General features: G+C 58.2%; 2 protein-coding genes across 2 annotated transcripts; both read left to right on the top strand.

The window, feature by feature from the left end:
• Positions 1-1,375: 1,375 nt before the first annotated feature.
• ETFB (electron transfer flavoprotein subunit beta) lies at positions 1,376-7,674 on the top strand. The gene is given in 7 exon segments (XM_062512319.1): positions 1,376-1,432; positions 2,544-2,645; positions 2,647-2,703; positions 3,409-3,561; positions 4,790-4,852; positions 5,796-5,954; positions 7,249-7,674. Coding segments are annotated over 7 exon segments (765 nt in total). The 3' UTR covers positions 7,423-7,674.
• Positions 7,675-8,261: 587 nt separating this feature from the next.
• Positions 8,262-20,827, top strand: PPP2R1A (protein phosphatase 2 scaffold subunit Aalpha). The gene is made up of 15 exons (XM_062512394.1): positions 8,262-8,375; positions 9,025-9,115; positions 9,343-9,443; positions 10,474-10,706; positions 11,818-11,965; positions 12,433-12,588; positions 13,591-13,705; positions 13,792-13,862; positions 14,668-14,802; positions 15,756-15,929; positions 17,070-17,130; positions 17,730-17,884; positions 18,774-18,916; positions 19,808-19,899; positions 20,652-20,827. The coding sequence occupies exons 1-15, from the start codon at positions 8,298-8,300 to the stop codon at positions 20,666-20,668; spliced, it is 1,770 nt and encodes a 589-aa protein (XP_062368378.1). The 5' UTR covers positions 8,262-8,297; the 3' UTR covers positions 20,669-20,827.
• The last annotated feature ends 31 nt before the right edge of the window (positions 20,828-20,858 follow it).

The raw sequence follows: 20,858 nt of genomic DNA, 5'->3' as shown, positions 1-20,858 counted from the left end.
AAAATCCACCCCGCCCCCCCCCCCCCAAAAAAATCCAAAATATCCCAAAAAAACACAGAAAAAAAAAAACCAAAAATTCCAAAAAAATTTAATAAAGAAATCCCCAAAACCCCAAAACCTCCCCCGAAAATCAAAATAAAATAAAAATAAAAAAAAATCCCAAGAAATGAACAAAAATTTCCCAAAACCACAAAAAAAAAAAAAACCCAAAAACCCCAAAACTCCAAAACCCAACAAAATCTCCCCAGAAAAAAAAAATCCCCAAATCACCAAAATCCACCCAAAAAAACCTCCAAAAAAACCCCAAAAAATCCCAAACCCCAAAACCTCAAAGAAAAAAAAAAACAAAAAAATCACAAAACCCCAAAACCTCAAAAAAAAAAAAACCCCAAAACCCCAAACCCCTCCAAAAAAACCCAAACCAAAAAATCCTAAAACCTCAAAAACCCCCCAAAAATCCCCCAAAAACCTCAAAAAAACCCCCCCAAAATCTCCCAAAACCCCCGAAACGACCCCCCAAAAAACCCCCAAAACCAAAACCCCAAAACCTCAAAAAAAACCCCAAAAATCCCAAAACCTCAAAAAATCCCCAAAACCTCAAAAAAAACCCCCAAAATTCCCAAAAACCTCAAAAAATCCCCAAAAACCCCAAAACCTCAAAAAAAAACCCCAAAAATTCCCAAAAACCTCAAAAAACCACCCCAAAACCTCAAAGAAAAAAAAAAAAAACAAAACCCAAAACCTAAAAAAAAAAACCCCAAATAAATCCCCAAACCCCCCCCAAAAAAACCAAAAAAATCCCCAAAAACCCCAAAACCTCAAAAAAACCCCAAATTCCCAAAAACCTCAAAAAAAAAAAACCCCAAAATCTCCAAAATGTCCCAAAACCCCCGAAACGACCCCAAAAAAAAAACCAAAACAAAAAAAAAAAACCAAAAAAACCCAAAACCCCACAAAAAGTCCCCCCAAAATCCCTCCCCCACTTCCCGTCACGTGACGCGCTCAGACCACGCCCTTCTCGTTTTATGACGTCACAAATCGCGGTTTAATCGACCGCATTGCATCACGGGGTGGAGGGGGGCGTGGTTTGGCAGTCGGCATGACGTCACTGCGGCGTCGCTGCCGTGATGACGTAACGAAAAAGGGGAGGGTTTTTTTTTGTTTTTTTTTTTTTTGTTTTTTTTTTTTTTTTGGCGGGCCGCAAAATGGCGGCGGCGGCGGCGGCGCGCTGTGACGTCATTAACAAAGCGACGCCGCGCCGCGCGCGTCGCGTCGACGTCATCGAAGCGAGACGGCGGTGCGGCGGCGGGGCGTGATGACGTCATCAGAGAGGGACGCGCGCTTTTTTTTGTTGTCGTTGTTGCTGAGGGCGGCAATGGCGGCGCTGCGCGTGCTCGTGGGGGTGAAGCGCGTCATTGACTTCGCCGTCAAGGTGAGAGCGCACCTGGGCGCCCCTCCCCCAAGAGCGCAAATCCCAAAATTCCGGGGTTACCCCGGGAACCATCCCCTCCCCCCACCCTCCCCCCAAAAAAAAAAAAAAAAAAAAAAAAAAATCCCGGATTTTGGGGGAGGGGGGGGAAGGTCACACCTGGGTGGGGGAGGGGAAGGTTTAAAGGGCGGGGCTCACCTGGGAGGAGCAGAGGTCGTGGGGGTCGCCCCTCCCCCGCTGGCTAAAATTTTGGGGGGTGGGGAGGGGGAGGGGTTTGGGAATTTTGGGGGGAAAATTTTGGGGGGATTTGGAGAATTTTGGGGATTTTGGGAGGGAGATTTGGGGGAATTTTGGGGGGAAATTTTTGGGTAATTTGGGAGGATTTGGAGGAATTTTGGGAGGGAATTTGGGGAATTTTGGGGGAGTTTTGGGAGGGAATTTGGGAGGATTTTTGGGAATTTTGGGGGGAGTTTTGTGGGGGAAATTTTGGGATGAAATTTGGGGAATTTGGGGAGGAATTTTGCAGAGTTTTGGGGGTTTGGGAGGGAATTTTGGGATATTTGGGAGGAATTTCGGGAGAATTTTGGGGATATTTGGAGGTGTCGCTTTGGGACACACCTGGGACACACCTGGGGATACCCGGGGCACACATGGGGATACCTGGGGCACACCTGGGGATACCCGGGGCACACCTTGGGGATACCTGGGGCACACCTGGGGATACCTGGGGCACACCTGGGGATACCCGGGGCACACCTGGGGATACCTGGGGCACACCTGGGGATACCTGGGCACCCTGGGACACACCTGGGGCACACCTGGGGATACCCGGGGCACACCTGGGCCACACCTGGAGATACCCGGGGCACCCTTGGGACACACCTGGGCATACCTGGGGATACCTGGGGCACACCAGGGACACACCTGGGCACAGTTGGGTACCCCTAGGACACACCTGGGGATACCTGAGCACACCCGGAACACCCGTGGGCTCACACCTGACCACACCTGTTCACCCCTAACCCCCTCCCCCCAAAACCCGTGATTCCCTCCCCCACCCGCCCGCCGTCGGCTCCGGGGCCGGTCTCACCTGAGCCAGGTGTGCCCGGGGCAGGTGCGCGTGGCGCCAGGTGGGGGCGGGGTGCAGACGCAGGGGGTGAAGCACGCGCTGAACCCGTTCTGCGAGATCGCCCTGGAGGAGGCCGTGAGGCTGCGCCGAGGCCGGGAAGGCCCAGGAGGTGATCGTGGCATCGCTGGGCAGCAAGGCCAGCCAGGTGAGGGCACCTGGGCACACCTGGGCACACCTGGTACACCTGGGCACACCTGGGATACACCTGGGGGCAGCTGGGATACACCTGGGGGCAGCTGGGTGCACCTGAGATACACCTGGGGGGATCAACCAAGGTGATCGTGGCATCGCTGGGCAGCGAGGCCAGCCAGGTGAGGGCACCTGGGCACACCTGGGTACACCTGGGCACACCTGGGCGCACCTGGGCACACCTGGGATACACCTGGGGGCAGCTGGGTACACCTGAGCACACCTGGGTACACCTGGGATACACCTGGGTACACCTGAGCACACCTGGGCACACCTGGGTACACCTGGGATACACCTGGGCACACCTGGGATACACCTGGGGGCAGCTGCGCACACCTGAGCTGTTTTTAGGGTGTATTTTTGGTACTTTTGGGGCATTTTTTGGTTATTTCAGGAAGATTTTTGGGGTATTTTGGAGCTATTTCTTTTTACCTGTTACTGGTTCCAGTTTTGGGTGTATTTTACCCATTTTTAGCTCCAGTTTTGGGTGTATTTTACCCGTTTTTGACTCCAGTTTTGGGTGTATTTTACCCGTTTTTAGCTCCAGTTTTGGGTGTATTTTACCCATTTTTAGCTCCAGTTTTGGGTGTATTTTGGCCGTTTCCGGGCCCGTCCCGCGCGTTTTTTGACGCCGCCGTTTAACCCTTTCCCCCCCGTGCAGGAGACGCTCCGCACCGCGCTGGCCGTCGGCGCCGACCGGGCGCTGCTGGCCGAGGTGGGGGAGGGGGTGGCCACCGGGCCCCGCGAGGTGGCCACGGCTCTGGCCGCGCTCGTGGGGCGGCTGCAGCCTCACCTGGTGCTGCTGGGCAAGCAGGTGAGGGCCCCTGGGGGGCGGGAACCTGTGGAACCCTATAGAACCCTATGGAATCCTATGGAACCCTATGGAATCCTATAGAACCCTATGGAACCCTATGGAATCCTATGGAACCCTATGGAATCCTATAGAACCCTATGGAACCCTATGGAATCCTATGGAACCCTATAGAATCCTATGGAACCCTATGGAATCCTATAGAACTTTATGGAACCCGATAGAACCCTATGGAACCCTATGGAATCCTATAGAACCCTATGGAACCCTATGGAACCCTATGGAACCCTATGGAACTCTATGGAATCCTATAGAACCCTATGGAACCCTATGGAATCCTATAGAACCCTATGGAACCCTATGGAACTCTATGGAATCCTATAGAACCCTATGGAACCCTATGGAATCCTATAGAACCCTATGGAACCCTATAGAACCCTATGGAATCCTGTAGAACCCTATGGAACCCTATAGAACCCTATGGAATCCTGTAGAACCCTATAGAATCCTATGGAATCCTATAGAACCCTATGGAATCCTATAGAACCCTATGGAATCTTATAGAATCCTGTGGAACCCTATGGAATCCTATAGAACCCTATGGAATTCTATAGAACCCTATGGAATTCTATAGAACCCTATGGAATCCTATAGAACCGTATAGAACTCTATGGAACCCTATAGAACCCTGTGGAATCCTATAGAATCCTATGGAAATCTATAGGGCCCAATAGAACCCTATGGAACCCTATGGAATTCTATAGGGCCCTGTGGAATCCTATAGAACCCTGTGGAACCTTATGGAATCCTATAGGGTCCTATAGGACTCTGTGGAGTCCTACGGGGCCCTATGGAATTCCGTGGGGCCCTGTGGAATTCTATAGAACCCAGTGGAGACCCTATAGAACCCTATGGATCCCTACAGAACCTTATGGAATCCTATAGATCCCGACAGAACCCTATGGAATCCCTATGGAGACCCTATAGAACCCCATGGACTCCTACAGATCCCTATGGAGTCCTATAGGACCCTGTGGAGAGCCTATAGAACCTTAGGGAATGCTTTAGATCCCTATGGAGAACATTCCAGAACCCTACGGAGACCCTATAGATCCCCTAGGGACCCCTGTAGGCCCCTCTGGACGCTCCCCACACCCTGGGGTGGGGGATCCCCTATAGATCGATCCCCTATAGATCGATCCCCTATAGATCCCGTGTCTCCTCCCCTCAGGCCATCGACGACGATTGCAACCAGACCGGGCAGCTCCTGGCCGCCATGTTGGACTGGCCGCAGGTAGGCCGCGCGCGGGGCACGATGGGATACACCCCCCCATGGCGGCGGAGGGGTGGGTGTATCCCGTCATGCATCGCGGTGAGGGATGATGGGATATATTCACCCCGCCCTCCCCTGAGTTGTAGGGGTTGGTGGGATACATTCGCCTCTTCCGGTTTGGGGGATTGTGGGATATATCCACCCCCTTAGCCGCGGTGGTTGATGGGATTTATCCCCCCCCCCTTAAGTCGCGGGGGAGGACGGGATATATTGCCCCCGAAAAGATGTGAACTGGAGGGCGGTCCAGTTCATACTGGGAGGGTGTACATCGTGCTGGGAGGGTTCCAGTTCATATTGGGAGGGTCTATATTGTATTGGGAATGTTCCAGTTTATACTGGGAAAGTCTCGATCCTACTGAAAGGGTCCGAGTTTATACTGGGAGGGTTCCAGTTCATACTGGGAAGGTGTAGATTGTACTGAGAGGGTTCTGTTTCATACGGGGAGGGTCTACATCATACTGGGAGTGTTCCAGTTTGTACTGGGAAAGTCTAGATCATACTGAGAGGATCCCAGTTCATACCGAGAGGGTCCCAGTTCATACTGGGAAGGTCTAGATCGTACTGAGAGGATCCCAGTTCATATCAGGAGGGTCCCAGTTCATACTGAGAAGGTTCCAGTTCATACTGGGAAGGTCTAGACCATACCGAGAGGGTCCCAGTTCATACCGGGAGGGTCCCAGTTCATACTGGGAGGGTGTAGCTCATACTGGAATGCTCCCACTTTCTACTGGTAGGGTCCCAGTTAATACTGGAACGCCCCGAACTCATACTGTGAGGGTTTAGGTCATGTTGGAATACTCCCAGTCCATACTGGGAGGACCCAACTCATACTGGGACAGCACCCGCTGGGTAGTGCCCACTCCCAGTCCATACTGGGAGGCTCCCAGTCCGTACTGGTCCTCAGGGGACGTTCGCCTCGCGGGTGGAGCTGGAGGACGGGGCCGTGCGTGTCCAGCGGGAGGTGGACGGGGGTCTGGAGACGCTGCGGCTGCGCCTGCCCGCAGTGCTGACCGCTGACCTGCGGCTCAACGAGCCCCGCTACGCCACGCTGCCCAACATCATGGTGGGTGGGGGCACCCCCCGATCCCCCGGGGGTTCCCCAAAATTCCCGGGAGATTCCCTAAAAATCTCAGGGATCTTCCCCCCAAAAAAAAATTCCGAGAGGTGTTCCAGTGTGGGTAGACCTGTTGTCCCGGATACCTAGGGGAATTAGATGGACAAAAATTGGGATTATCCCTAAAATCCCAAAATTCCTGGGTGTTCCCAAATCTCTGGGTGTTCCCGTAATCTCCAGGACCCCCAAAATTCCCGGGGGAGTCCCCAAAATCTCAGATATCTTCCCCCCCAAAAAAAATCCTGGGTGCTTCCCAAGAGGATCTAGTGTGGGTAGACCTGTTGTCCCAGATACCCTGAGGAATTAGATGGACCAAAAATGGGATTAGCCCCAAAATCCCAAAATTCCTGGGTGTTTCCAAAATCTCTGGGTGTTCCCGTAATCTCCAGGACCCCCAAAATTCCCGGGGGAGTCCCCAGAATCTCAGATATCTTCCCCCCCAAAAAATCCTGGGTGCTTCCCAAGAGGGTCTAGTGTGGGTAGACCTGTTGTCCCCAGATACCCTGGGGAATTAGATGGGGGGAAAATGAGATTATCCCCAAAATCCCAAAATTCCTGGGTGTTTCCCAAATCCCCAGGGTCCCCAAAATTCCCAGGGGGCTCCCCAAAATCTCAGGGATCTTTCCCAGCAAAAAAATCCTGGGTGTTTCCTGGTGGTTCCAGTGTGGGTAGACCTGTTGTCCTGGAATTGGGGCGAGGGGGAAAATGGGATCATTCCCAAAATCCCAAAATTTCTGGGTGTTCCCAAAATTCCTGGGTGTTCCCAAAACTCCCGGGTGTTCCCAAGATCAATGGGTAATCCCCAAAATTCCCAGAATCTTTTCCAATATTCTTGGGATTTCCCAAAATTCCCGTTTGGGTAGACCTGGTGTCCCAAATACCTTGGGGGGGGCATTTTGGGGAAGAAGGGAATTGGGAAAATAATTCCTGGGAACCTCCAAAATTCCCCAAAAATCCTCGAAACCACCCAAAATCCCACCCCCTCCCCAAACCCCAGTTATCAGTATCCCCATTTTTTGGGGAGGGGTTTTCCTCTGCTTTTTTTGGGTGATGGCAAACCCCTAAAAAAACTCCTAAAAAATTTTCTAAAAAACTACCAAAACATTCTCCAAAACTTCCCAAAAAATGCTCCAAAAATTCCCCGAAAACGCCTAAAAAATGTCCAAAAATTCTCCAAAAAAATACCAAAAAATGCCCCCCAAAAAAAAAAAAAAAATCCAAAAAAAAATTTTTAAATCTGCAGAAAGCCAAGAAGAAGCCCCTGGAGGTGATTCCGGCAGCGGATTTGGGGGTCTCGGGGGGGTCCCCCCGCCTGAAGGTGCTGCAGGTGCAGGAGCCGCCGGCCAGGGCAGGTGGGGAGAAGGTGGAGAGCGTTGAGGCCCTGGTGGAGAAACTTAGGCAAAGCGGTCGCATCTGAGCCTCCCAGTTCATCCCAGTTCATCCCAGTGACTCCCAGGGTGCTGGACCAGTAAGCACCAGTAAGAACCGGTTCGTTCCAGTTTGGCGCTGCTGGGTTTTTAATGGTTCTCCCGTCCTCTGGTGCCTTCTGGCCTGGACCAGTTCGTCCCAGTTCATCCCAGTGCCTTCCAGTCTGGACCAGGCCCCCCCTCTTTCCCCCATCCCAGTGCCTTCCCCCCAACCCCAATAAAGGCGTGGCCAGTGGATGACGTCATCACCTTTTTCTGTGGAGGCGTGGCTTAAAAGGGTGGGGTCAGGGAGGGGTTGGGGCCAAATCCTGGCTCAGTTTTACTGGTTTTTATTGGGATTTGATGGTTTTTGCTGCGGGTGTGTCCCAGTATAAACCAGTTTGGCACCGCACGGGTCCCAGTAGGTCCCAGTTTGTCCTAGTATAACCCAGCGGCTCCCAGTTCAGGTCCAGAGGGGTCCCAGTTTGTCCCAGTATGACCCAGTCCGGCCCCAGGGCATTCCGGTCTGTCCCAGTATGATCCGGCCGCTCCCAGCGTGTCCCAGTTGGTCGCAATCCTCTCCCAGTTCGTCCCAGTTTGTCCCAGCTCCTCCCCGGCTCCGACGCGGCGGCTCCGCGTTGCCCAGCAACGTCTCGCCCCGCCCCTCCTAGCTGTCAATCAACAGCGTCGCCCTATCAGTGCGCGGGACCGAGTGCCGTCCGCAGGGGCGGTGCTTCAATTGACAGACAGCGCCATCGACCAATGGAAAGAGGCGGAAGGAGGGCACTGCGGCTGCACCGACCAATCAGCGCCGCGGAAGCCCTGCAGGAGCGGGGCGGGCGGCCCCGTGCGGCCCGTCAGAGCCGGGGCGGCGGCGGCGGCGAAGATGGCGGCGGCGGACGGCGACGATTCGCTTTACCCGATCGCAGTGCTCATCGACGAGCTCCGCAACGAGGACGTGCAGGTAGCGCTGTCGGGGCTTCGTCGCGATATCCTCGGGCTCTTCCGCGGCTTCCGGACCCTTCCACGGCCTCGGAGCCCGGCCGCCATCGCCCGCTCGCCGCTGCCCCGCTGCTGATGGCCGCTATGAGACGGCCGCGCTGATTGGCTGAGGCGGCCCGGTCCCCTCATTAGCGGACGAATGGGCGGCGGCGTTACATGTTGTGGGGTAGTTTTGGTCCCCTTGGTGATTCCGGTGAAAGGCACGTTCTGATTGGCTGGTGGGCCGGTTTGATTCTGTTAGGCGCGTTGTGATTGGTCCTCGGCGCGCTGAGGGGGAGGGGGGAAATCCACCCCGCCTGCCGTTACGCCCCCTAGCGACGGGGCAGCTCGGCGCTCCCCCCGCCCCCCTCTTCGCTGCATCCAATGGCAGCGCGAGGCCGAGGCACCCCCGCTCTCCATTGGTTGCCGCCGCTGTAGGCGGGGCTTTGCGGAGCCAATCAGGGCGCTCCTCTCTCCCTCGACGCTGCTGCGGAGCCGTGAGACGCCGCTCCTGATTGGCTTCGTCGCGTTGGGGGCGGGGTTTGCTCCATGAGGGGGCAATTTTTTCGACATTTCCCCCGAGTTTTTTCGCAAATTTTTCTCCAATTTTTCGCTTTTTTTCCCCATCCCAGCTGCGACTCAACAGCATCAAGAAGCTCTCGACCATCGCGCTGGCGCTGGGCGTGGAGCGAACCCGCAGCGAGCTCCTCCCTTTCCTGACCGGTACCTGCGGGTGGGGGGGGGGTGTTTGGAGCGGTCCCAAAATCTGGGGAGGGGTCCCCAAAATCTGGGTGGGTGTAAGGAGGCCCTGGGAGGCCTCGGAATTTTTCTCTCAGCCCCAAAAATCGACCTAAAGTTCCCTATGAGGAGGTTTGGGTGGTGGGTGGGGCCCGTGGTGATTGACAGGTGTGTGTGGGGGGGCAGGTGATTGACAGGTGTGTTACCTGCAGACACCATCTACGATGAAGACGAGGTGCTGCTGGCGCTGGCCGAGCAGCTCGGCACCTTCACCGCCCTCGTGGGGGGACCCGAGTTCGTGCACTGCCTGCTGGTAGGAGCCCCAAAAACGTACCTGGGGAGGCCAAAAACGCACCTGGGGAGGACAGAAACGAACCTGGGGGTCAAAAAACGCACCTGGGGAGGCCAGAATTGCACCTTGGGATCCCTGAACCCCTGTCCTGTGTCCCTCTGTCCACTCTATGTCCTTCTGTCCATGTGTTCACCCCACGTCTGTCGTAAATCCCTCGTCCATCTGTCCGTCCCGTGTCCGTGTGTCCGTCCCGTGTCCATCTGTCCATCCAGTGTCCATCTGTCCATCCAGTGTCCATCTGCCCATCCAGTGCCCATCTGACCATCATCGTGTGTCCATGTGTCCGTCTGGTGTCCGTCTGCCCATCCACCGTCCTTCTGCCCACCCTGTGTCCATCTGTCCATCTGATATCCATTTGTCCATCCTGTGTCCATCCAGTGTCCATCTGTCCATCCTGTGTCCATCCAGTGTCCATCTGTCCATCCAGTGTCCATCTGTCCACCTGATATCCCTTTGTCCATCCTGTGTCCATCCCAGTGTCCATCCATGTCCATCTGTCCATCTGATATCCCTCTGTCCATCCAATGTCCATCTGTCCATCCAGTGTCCCTCTGTCCATCCAGTGTCCATCTGTCCATCTGATATCCCTCTGTCCATTCAATGTCCATCTGTCCATCCAGTGTCCCTCTGTCCATCCAATGTCCATCCAGTGTCCATCTGTCCATCTGATATCCCTCTGTCCATCCAGTGTCCATCTGTCCATCCAGTGTCCATCCAATGTCCCTCTGTCCATCCAATGTCCATCCAGTGTCCATCCAGTGTCCATGTGTCCATCTGATATCCCTCTGTCCATCCAATGTCCATCTGTCCATCCAGTGTCCATCCAGTGTCCATCCAGCGTCCATCTGTCCATCCGACATCCCTCTGTCCATCCGACATCCCGCTCCACGTCCTCCTGTTTCTTCGATGTCCGCCCCACGCCCGCCCGCTGCCCGTCTGTCCGTCCCCCCGTCCCTCTGACCGCCCTGTGTCCATCTGTCCGTCTGTCCAGCCGCCCCTGGAGAGCCTGGCCACGGTGGAGGAGACGGTGGTGAGGGACAAGGCCGTGGAGTCCCTGCGGGCCGTGTCCCACGAGCACTCGCCGCCGGACCTCGAGGGTCACTTCGTGCCGCTGGTCAAGCGCCTGGCCGGAGGGGACTGGTTCACGTCTCGGACCTCGGCCTGCGGCCTCTTCAGCGTCTGCTACCCACGGGTGTCCAGTCCGGTCAAGGCCGAGCTGCGCCAGTGAGTGACCGCAGGGGGGATGGGAGTGACCGCAGGGGGGTGGGAGTGACCACAGGGTCAGTGAGTGACCGCAGGGGGGATGGGAGTGACCGCAGGGGGGATGGGAGTGACCACAGGGTCAGTGAGTGACCGCAGGGGGGATGGGAGTGACCGCAGGGGGGATGGGAGTGACCGCAGGGGGGATGGGAGTGACCGCTGGGGGATGGGAGTGACCGCAGGGGGGATGGGAGTGACCGCAGGGGGGATGGGAGTGACCGCAGGGGGATGGGAGTGACCATAGGGGGGTGGGAGTGACCGCAGGGGGGATGGGAGTGACCGCAGGGGGATGGGAGTGACCGCAGGGGGGATGGGAGTGACCGCAGGGGGATGGGAGTGACCATAGGGGGGTGGGAGTGACCGCAGGGGGGATGGGAGTGACCGCAGGGGGATGGGAGTGACCGCAGGGGGGATGGGAGTGACCGCAGGGGGGATGGGAGTGACCGCAGGGGGATGGGAGTGACCGCAGGGGGGATGGGAGTGACCGCAGGGGGATGGGAGTGACCGCAGGGGGATGGGAGTGACCGCTGGGGGGATGGGAGTGACCGCAGGGGGATGGGAGTGACCGCAGGGGGGATGGGAGTGACCGCAGGGGGATGGGAGTGACCGCTGGGGGGATGGGAGTGACCGCAGGGGGATGGGAGTGACCGCTGGGGGGATGGGAGTGACCGCAGGGGGGATGGGAGTGACCATAGGGGGGATGGGAGTGACCGCAGGGGGGATGGGAGTGACCGCAGGGGGGATGGGAGTGACCGCAGGGGGGATGGGAGTGACCATAGGGGGGATGGGAGTGACCGCAGGGGGATGGGAGTGACCATAGGGGGGATGGGAGTGACCGCAGGGGGATGGGAGTGACCACAGGGGGGATGGGAGTGACCGCAGGGGGGGTGGGATGGTGTGGGGTCACTCAGGTGATCACAGGGTCAGTGAGGTGGGTTTGGGGTCACCAACCCATCCCAGGCCATACCCAGGTGTGCTCAGGTAGTGCTCAGGTGACCCCGGGTAGTACCCGGGTGTGCTCAGGTGTCCCTGGGAAGTACCCAGGTGTGCCCAGGTAACTCAGGTGTGCCCGCAGGTACTTCCGGAACCTGTGTTCTGACGACACGCCCATGGTGCGGCGCGCGGCCGCCTCCAAGCTGGGTGAGTTCGCCAAGGTGCTGGAGCTGGAGCACGTCAAGAGCGAGATCATCCCCATGTTCTCCAACCTGGCCTCCGACGAGCAGGTACGGCACACCTGGCACACCTGGGGGGGAGCTGGGCACACCTGGGGGTACCCGGGTACACCTGGATGGAGCTAAACACGTCTGGGGAGTACTTGGGGGGCACCTGGGAGCGCCTGCATGCAGTTGGGCACACCTGGGGGGCACCTGAGGGTACCTGGGAGCACCTGGATGCAGTTGGGCACACCTGGGGGGCACCTTGGGGGACACTTGAGGGTACCTGGGGGCACCTGAGGGTACCTGGGGGGCACCTGGGCACACCTGGTGGGGAGCTGAGGGGTACCTGGGGGGCACCCGGGGGTTACCTGAGGCTCACCTGTGCACACCTGCGCTCACCTGCGGGCAGGACTCGGTGCGGTTGCTGGCAGTGGAGGTGTGCACGTGGTGGGGGGGATCACTTGGGGTTTACCTGTGCCTCACCCGGGGGTTACCTGATGCTCACCTGCGCACACCTGCGCTCACCTGCGCAGGACTCGGTGCGGCTGCTGGCGGTCGAGGCCTGCGTGAGCATTGCCCAGCTGCTGCCCCAGGAGGAGCTGGAGGGGCTGGTGATGCCCACCCTGCGCCAGGCGGCCGAGGACAAATCCTGGAGGGTCCGGTACATGGTGGCCGACAAGTTCACCGAGGTGGGTGACGCACCTGGGCACACCTGGGCACACTTGGGTACATCTAGGGGGTACCTGGGTACGCCTGGGGGGCACCTGGGTACACGTGGGGGGCACCTGGGCATACCTGGGTACACCTGGGAGGCACCTGGGCACACCTGGGGGGCACCTGGGTACACCTGGGGGGCACCTGGGTATACCTGGGAGGCACCTGAGCACACCTGGGTACACCTGGGAGGCACCTGGGTACACCTAGGGGGCACCTGGGTACACCTGGGAGGCACCTAGGGGGCAGCTGGACACACCTGAGGGGCACCTGGGCACACTGGGGGAGCACCTGGGTACACCTGGGCACACCTAGGGGGCACCTGGACACACCTGGGGGGCACCTGGGCACACTGGGGTGGCACCTGGGTACACCTGGACACACCTGGGGGGCACCTGGGCACACTGGGGTGGCACCTGGGTACACCTGGGCACACCTAGGAGGCACCTGGACACACCTGAGGGGCACCTGGGCACACCTATGTACACCTGGGTACACCTGGGGGGCACCTGGGCACACCTGGGAGGCACCTGGGCACACTGGGGGGGGCACCTGGGCACACTGGGGGGGGTACCTGGGGTGCACGTAGGTACTCCTGGGCACACCTGGGGGGCACCTGGGTATTCCTGGGGACATCCAGGGGACACCTGGGTATTCCTGGGAGAACCTGGGCACACTTAGGTACACCTGGGTGCACCTGGGGATATCAGGGGGGCACCTGGACGCATCTGAGGGGTAACCGGGGGTGCCTGGGAGGCACCTGGGCACACTTTGGGTTACCTTGGGGTACCTGAGGGTACCTGGGGGACACCTGGGGGGACACCCGGGAACACCCGGAGGGTATTTGGGGGACACTTGGGCACACGTGGTGGAATCTGGTGGCACCTGACGATACCTGAGTATACACGCGGGGCACCTGGGAGCATCTGAGCACACCTGGGGACACACCTGGACACACCTGGGCCGTGTCCCCGCAGCTGCAGCGTGCCGTGGGCCCCGAGATCACCAAGACCGACCTGGTGGGCGCCTTCCAGAGCCTCATGAAGGACTGCGAGGCCGAGGTGCGAGCGGCCGCCTCGCACAAGGTCAAAGGTCAGCGGCTACCGACCTGTCTACGGCGGCTACCGAGCCTTCTCAGGTGTCCCGACCTGGCTCAGGTTGTTTCTTCTGTTCCCCAGAGTTCTGTGAGAATCTCTCTCCCGACTGCCGCGAGGCCGTGATCATGGGGCAGATCCTGCCCTGCATCAAGGTGAGCGCACCTGGGCACAGGTGGGATGTAGCTGGGTAGAGTTGGGATCCACCTGGGATCCACCTGAGCACACCTGGGTACAGCTGGGGCACACCTGGGTACAGCTGGGGTACACCTGGGCACACTTGGGTACAGCTGGGGTACATCTGAGCACACCTGGGTACACCTGAGCACACTTGGGTACAGCTGGGGTACACCTGGGCACACTTGGGTACAGCTGGGATGCACCTGAGCACACCTGGGTACAGCTGGGGCACACCTGGGTACAGCTGGGGTACACCTGGGCACACTTGGGTACAGCTGGGGTACACCTGGGCACACTTGGGTACAGCTGGGGTACATCTGAGCACACCTGGGAACAGCTGGGATGCACCTGAGCACACCTGGGTACACTTGGATACAGTTGGGGTACACCTGAGCACAGTTGCACGCAGATGGCGTACACCTGGGTATAGCTGGGATACACCTGGGCAGAGCTGGGGAGAGCCGGGCTCACCTGGGATACACCTGGGTATAGCTGGGATACACCTGGGCAGAGCTGGGGAGAGCCGGGCACACCTGGGATACACCTGGGGAGAGCTGGGATACACCTGGGCAGAGCTGGGCACACCTGGGATACACCTGGGCACACCTGGGGAGAGCTGAGATACATCTGGGTACACCTGAGGAGAGCTGGGCACACACCTGGACTAACGTGCCACTCTGGGCACACCTTTTTGCACTTGCCTGTGATCTCAGAGCCACCCTGAGCCTCTTCCCGAGACCAGGTGAGCTCACCTGTGCCCACCTGTGCTCACCTGTGCAGGAGCTGGTGTCGGATGCCAACCAACACGTGAAGTCAGCGCTGGCCTCGGTGATCATGGGGCTGTCACCAATCCTGGGCAAGGACAACACGGTGGAGCACCTGCTGCCCCTGTTCCTGGCACAGCTCAAGGACGAGGTGACGCACCTGGGCACACACCTGGGCACACCTGGGGGCACCCGGGATACACCTGGGCACACCTGGGTACACACCTGGGCACACCTGGGGGCGCCCGGGATACACCTGGGTACACACCTGGGGGCACCCGGGATACACCTGGGCACACCTGGGTACACACCTGGGCACACCTGGGCACACACCTGGGCACACCTGGGGGCACCCGGGATACACCTGGGCACACCTGGGTACACACCTGGGCACACCTGGGGGCGCCCGGGATACACCTGGGTACACCTGGGGGCACCCGGGATACACCTGGGCACACCTGGGGAGCCACCACCCACTGGCACCTGCTCCCAGTTCCTTCCCAGTCCCTCCCAGTTCCCTCCAATAAATCCCCAGTGTCTCCAGGTCTCCATCTGGTGGCGGCTTTGGGAACTGCAGCCTCATCCCAGTTCCTCCCAGTCCATCCCAGTCCATCCCAGTCCATCCCAGTCCATCCCAGTCCACCCCAGCACCTCAAAACCCACCTGTAGCTCCATCCCAGTCCCTCCCAGTCCCTCCCAGTCCCTCCCAGTCCATCCCAGTCCCTCCCAGTCCATCCCAGTCCACCCCAGCACCTCAAAACCCACCTGTAGCTCCATCCCAGTCCATCCCAGTCCCTCCCAGTCCCTCCCAGTCCACCCCAGCGCCCCAAAGCCCACCCATAGCTCCCTCCCAGTCCCTCCCAGTCCCTCCCAGTCTCTCTCAGCCCTCTCCCAGTCCATCCCAGTACTTCCCAGTACTTCCCAGTAACTCCCAGTCCCTCCCTTCAATAAACCCCCAGCGTCTCCCCATCTCCACCTGTTGGTGGCTTTGGGAACTGCAGCCTCATCCCAGTCCCTCCCAGTCCCTCCCAGTCCCCCCCAGCACCCCAAAACCCACCCGTAGCTCCCTCCCAGTCCATCCCAGTAACTCCCAGTCCCTCCCAGTGCCCCGAGGTGCGGCTGAACATCATTTCCAACCTGGACTGTGTGAACGAGGTGATCGGGATCCGGCAGCTCTCCCAGTCCCTGCTCCCGGCCATCGTGGAGCTGGCCGAGGATGCCAAGTGGAGAGTCAGGCTGGCCATCATCGAGTACATGCCGCTGCTGGCCGGCCAGCTGGTGAGACTGGGAGGCACTGGGAGGCACTGGGAGGGACTGGGAGGGACTGGGATATACTGGGACAAGGTTGGAGGAGGTTGGAGTTTGATACAAGGCACTGGGATGGAGTTACGGCTTTGTGTGGGGGGACTGGGAGCGAATTGGAAGCAACTGGGAGGGACTGGGAGGGGATTGGGAGCAACTGGGAGGGACTGGGAGGGGATTGGGAGCAACTGGGAGGGACTGGGAGGGGATTGGGAGCAACTGGGAGGGACTGGGAGCAATTGGAAGGCACTGGGAGCAACTGGGAGAGGGTTGGAGTTTGATAGAGGGGAGTGGGATGGAGTTACAGGGCTGTATGGGGGGACTGGGAGGCACTGGGAGAGGGCTGGGAGGGACTGGGATGGACTGGGAAGGACTGGGAGGGACTGGGAGGAACTGGGATGGACTGGGAGGAACTGGGAGGCACTGGGATGGACTGGGAGGGACTGGGAGGGGTCAGAGTTTGATAGAGGGGAGTGGGATGGAGTTACAGGGCTGTATGGGGGCACTGGGAGGGACTGGTAGCAACTGGGAGGCACTGGGAGAGGGCTGGGAGGGACTGGGAAGGACTGGGAGGAACTGGGATGGACTGGGAGGGACTGGGATGGACTGGGAGGCACTGGGAGGGACTGGGATATACTGGGACAAGGTTGGAGGAGGTTGGAGTTTGATACAAGGCACTGGGATGGAGTTACGGCTTTGTGTGGGGGGACTGGGAGCAAACTGGAAGCAACTGGGAGGGACTGGGAGGAACTGGGAAAGGACTGGGAGGGACTGGGATGGACTGGGAGGCACTGGGAGGGGTTAGAGCCCGGTATAGGGCAGTGGAATGGAGTTACGGCTTTGTATGGGGGCACTGGGAGGGAACTGGGATGGACTGGGAGGGGACTGGGAGCAACTGGGAGGGACTGGGAGAGGACTGGGAGGGACTGGGATTTACTGGGAGGGACCTCGGAGGGACTGGGATGGACTGGGAGGAGTTTGTTCATACCGGTCCATAGTGGTTTATACGGGTTTATACTGGTTTGTACTGCTCTGTACTGGTTTATACTGGTCTGTAGTGGTTCATACTGGTCCTTACTGGTTTATACTGGTCCTTACTGGTACCTTCTCATGCAGGGTGTGGAGTTTTTCGATGAGAAGCTGAACTCGCTTTGCATGGCCTGGCTGGTGGATCACGGTACTGGGAGCTACTGGGAGCTACTGGGAGGGTTACTGGGAGCTGGGGGTGGGCAGTACTGGTCCATGCTGGTTTAGACTGGTGTATACCGGTTTGTACTGGTTTATACTGGTCCATACAGTATATACTGGTTTATATGGATCTCTACCAGACCGGTGGTTTATACTGGTTTATACTGGTCTGTACCAGTCTGTACTGGTTTATATGGATCTATACCAGACCAATGATTCATACTGGTTTATACTGGTGTGTACCAGTCCGTACTGGCCCATACTGGTTTATACGGGTCTATACCGGACCAATGAGTCGTACTGGTTTATACTGGTCCATCCCAGTCCATCCCAGTCCGTACCAGTCCAATTTGTTTCTATGGATCTGCGCCAGACCACGGCGATCCATACTGGTTTATACTGGTTCATACTGGTTTGTACTGGTCCATACTGACTTGTACTGGTTCATACCAGTCCATACTGGTTTATACCGGTCTGTGCCAGTCCAGACCGGTCCGTACACGGATCTGTACCAGACCATAGCGGTTCATACCAGCCCGTACTGGTTCGTACTGGTTCATACTGGTCCGTACTGGTTTCTCTCCCCAGTGTACGCCATCCGCGAGGCCGCCACCAGTAACCTGCGCAAACTGGTGGAGCGCTTCGGGCACACCTGGGCCCAGGGAACCATCGTGCCCAAGGTGCTGGCAATGGCCGCCGACCCCAACTACCTGCACCGCATGACCACGCTGTTCTGCATCAACGTGGGTACCTGGGCACACCTGGGCACACCTGGGGACACACCTGGGGTACAGCTGGGGTACCTGAGATACATCTGGGCACACCTGGGGTACCTGGGGTACAGCTGGGGGCACACCTGGGCACACCTGTGGTACCTGAGATACACCTGGGGACACACCTGGGCACACCAGGGATACCTGAGATACACCTGGGCACACCCGGGCACACCTGGGTACACACCTGGGTACACCAGGGGTGTCTGAGATACATCTGGGGGCACACCTGGGCACACCTGGAGTACCTGAGATACACCTGGGGTACAGCTGGGGGCATACCTGGGCACACCCGGGCACACCTGGGTACACACCTGGGTACACCTGGGGTACCTGAGATACACCTGGGCACACCTGGGGTACCTGAGATACACCTGGGGACACACCTGGGCACACCCAAGTACACCTGGGGACACACCTGGGTACACCAGGGATACCTGAGATACACCTGGGCACACCTGGGGTACCTGAGATACACCTGGGGACACACCTGAGCACACCCAAGTACACCTGGGGACACACCTGGGTACACCAGGGATACCTGAGATACACCTGGGCACACCTGGGCACACCTGGGGTACCTGAGATACACCTGGGTTACAGCTGGGCACACCTGGGGTACCTGAGATACACCTGGGGTACAGCTGGGGACACCTGGGCACACCTGGGGACACCCGGGGTACAGCTGGGCACACCTGGTGATACCTGGGTACACCTGAGCACACCTGGGAACACAAATGGGGACAGCTGTGTGGCACCAAGTACACCTGGGGGCACCTGGGCACACCTGACCCTTAGGAGACAGGAGCAATGGATGTCCCCAATCCCTGTGCTGGTCTCACCTGTCTCACCTGCCCAGGTGCTATCCGAGGTGTGCGGCCAGGAGGTGACCACCACGCAGATGTTGCCCACCGTGCTGCGCATGGCGGCCGACGCCGTGGCCAACGTTCGCTTCAACGTGGCCAAGTCCCTGCAGCGCATCGGGCCCATCCTGGACAGCGGGTACTGGTTTATACTGGTTTATACTGGTTTGTACTGGGGTGTACCGGGCCCATCCTGGACAGCGGGTACTGGTTTATACTGGTTTATACTGGTTTGTACTGGGGTGTACCGGGCCCATCCTGGACAGCGGGTACTGGTTTATACTGGTTTATAGTGGTTTGTACTGGTTTGTACTGGGGTGTACCGGGATGTACCGGGCCCATCCTGGACAGCGGGTACTGGTTTATACTGGTTTATACTGGTTTATACTGGTTTGTACTGGTTTGTACTGGGGTGTACCGGGATGTACCGGGCCCATCCTGGACAGCGGGTACTGGTTTATACTGGTTTATACTGGTTTGTACTGGTTTGTACTGGGGTGTACCGGGATGTACCGGGCCCATCCTGGACAGCGGGTACTGGTTTATACTGGTTTGTACTGGTTTGTACTGGGGTGTACCGGGATGTACCGGGCCCATCCTGGACAGCGGGTACTGGATTATACTGGTTTATACTGGTTTATACTGGTTTGTACTGGGGTGTACCGGGCCCATCCTGGACAGCGGGTACTGGATTATACTGGTTTATACTGGTTTATACTGGTTTGTACTGGTTTGTACTGGGGTGTACCGGGGTGTACCGGGCCCATCCTGGACAGCGGGTACTGGTTTATACTGGTTTATACTGGTTTGTACTGGGGTGTACCGGGATGTACCGGGCCCATCCTGGACAGCGGGTACTGGTTTATACTGGTTTGTACTGGTTTGTACTGGTTTATACTGGGATGGACTGCTTCACCTGTCCCCTCTCACCTGTTTGCTCTCACCTGTCTCTGTTTCACATCTGTCTCACCTGTCCCCTCTCACCTGTCCCCTCTCACCTGTCTGCTCTCACCTGTCTCACCTGTGCCAGGACTCTGCAGACCGAGGTGAAGCCGGTGCTGGAGAAGCTGACGCAGGACCAGGACGTCGACGTCAAATACTTCGCACAGGAGGCACTGACAGGTGAGGGGTGCACCTGGGAAACACCTGGGGACAGCTGGGAACCACCTGGGGACATCTGGGGATATCTGGGACACACCTGGGGAGGTGTGAGGCACACCTGGGGACATCTGGGGATATCTGGGACACACCTGGGGACACGTGGGGAGATGTGGGACACACCTGGGGAGGTGTGAGGCACACCTGGGGACACCTGGGGATATCTGGGACACACCTGGGGACACGTGGGGAGATGTGGGACACACCTGGGGAGGTGTGAGGCACACCTGGGGACACCTGGGGATATCTGGGACACACCTGGGGAGATGTGGGACACACATGGGGACACCTGGGGATATCTGGGACACACCTGGGGAGATGTGGGACACACATGGGGACACCTGGGGATATCTGGGACACACCTGGGGAGATGTGGGACACACCTGGGGACACACCTGGAGACACCTGGGGATATCTGGGACACACCTGGGGAGATGGGGGACACACCTGGAGACACCTTGGGATATCTGGGACACACCTGGGGAGATGGGGGACACACCTGGAGACACCTGGGAATATCTGGGACACACCTGGGGAGATGTGGGACACACCTGGGGACACACCTGGAGACACCTGGGGATATCTGGGACACACCTGGGGCCACCTGGTGGAGAAATTGAAGGGACAGGGAACACCTGGTGGGGGTTGGGGGCACTTGGGGACTTCGGGGTGGGCTCAGGTGAGCTCAGGTGAGCTCTCTGTCCCCTCCCCCACAGTGCTGGCGCTGGCCTGACCCCCCCGGACCCCCCCGCATGTGACCGGAGCTGTGACCGCCCCTCCCCCCACCCGCGGTGTCACCCCTCCCCCATCACCCCCCTCCCCCCCCCGAGCTGTTCATTAATTAATTAATTAATTAACGATGATTTCGCCGTTAATAAAAACCACAACGAGGCTCCGGAGTTGTTTATTGGGGGGGGGGGAGG

Source organism: Cinclus cinclus, chromosome 36 (genome assembly GCF_963662255.1).
Source record: "Cinclus cinclus chromosome 36, bCinCin1.1, whole genome shotgun sequence".
NCBI classification, from domain to species: domain Eukaryota; kingdom Metazoa; phylum Chordata; class Aves; order Passeriformes; family Cinclidae; genus Cinclus; species Cinclus cinclus.
Note: the sequence above shows the minus strand (reverse complement) of the source record. Positions and strands in the feature narration are given on the sequence as shown.

Excerpts from the sequence above, each read along its gene's own strand:
- PPP2R1A (XM_062512394.1), top strand. The coding sequence starts at position 8,298 with ATGGCGGCGGCGGACGGCGACGATTCGCTTTACCCGATCGCAGTGCTC. Across the intron at positions 14,803-15,755 it reads TGGCACAGCTCAAGGACGAG|TGCCCCGAGGTGCGGCTGAA; the intron begins GTGACGCACCTG and ends AGTCCCTCCCAG. Across the intron at positions 17,885-18,773 it reads CCACGCTGTTCTGCATCAAC|GTGCTATCCGAGGTGTGCGG; the intron begins GTGGGTACCTGG and ends TCACCTGCCCAG.